At 57.0% G+C, this 668-nt stretch overlaps 1 protein-coding gene across 1 annotated transcript in view; it reads right to left on the reverse strand.

Moving 5' to 3' along the window:
* Nucleotides 1–211, reverse strand: part of stom (stomatin) — a 46555-nt gene extending 46344 nt beyond the window's left edge. The window contains exon 1 of the mRNA XM_020522271.2: nt 35–211. Within this exon, the coding sequence (XP_020377860.2) occupies nt 35–182 (148 nt within the window). The 5' untranslated portion in view covers nt 183–211. The remainder of the gene's footprint in view (nt 1–34) is intronic.
* Between the last annotated feature and the right edge of the window lie 457 nt (nt 212–668).

The following is a 668-nucleotide window of genomic DNA, read 5'->3' on the forward strand; positions in this document are numbered from 1 at the left end:
CCCCCCCACCCCGTTACAGAGCGGCCGCTGTAACCTTTTTCATCGACTCGCCGAGATTTGATCTGATCGGATGCATCCGCTTCCATCGCCGCTGGGATCTGCCCGCTCTCCGGGATCACTCTGTTAGACACAAACGCCCGAGAGGAGGGACTCCACTTGCTTTGCTTCTCCGCCAGAAACATTTACACTCCAGCCCCACGTCACCGCTTGTCCCTCCCTCTGGGCTGGACTTAAAACCTCCATCTCCTTCCCCCTCCTTCTGCCTCTTCTTTATCCTTATTCTTCTCCCTCAACCTTAAGTCCTTTCCCTTCATCCTCACTCCATCCGAATCTTTTCTCAATTTCCTTTCCTCTCATCCTCAAACTCCCAACCTCTCATCCTCACTCTCTCCCTCATTCTCATTCTCACCCTCTCTCATACACCCACCCTCCCCCCCCCCCCCGCCCCCCCCTTCCCCCCCCTCACTGACACCCTGTGCCTCTCCAACACTCTCTCCCTCTCACTGACACCCTGTCCCTCTCTGACACTCTCTCTCTCTCTGACCCTCTCTGACACCCTGTCCGTCTCCATCTCCCTCTCTCTGACCCTCTCTGACACCGTCTCCCTCTCCAAAACCCTCTCCCTGACCCTCTCTGACACTCTGTCCCTCTCCCTGACACCCTGTCCC

This window comes from Rhincodon typus, chromosome 28, assembly GCF_021869965.1.
Source record: "Rhincodon typus isolate 14 chromosome 28, sRhiTyp1.1, whole genome shotgun sequence".
Lineage (NCBI taxonomy): Eukaryota > Metazoa > Chordata > Chondrichthyes > Orectolobiformes > Rhincodontidae > Rhincodon > Rhincodon typus.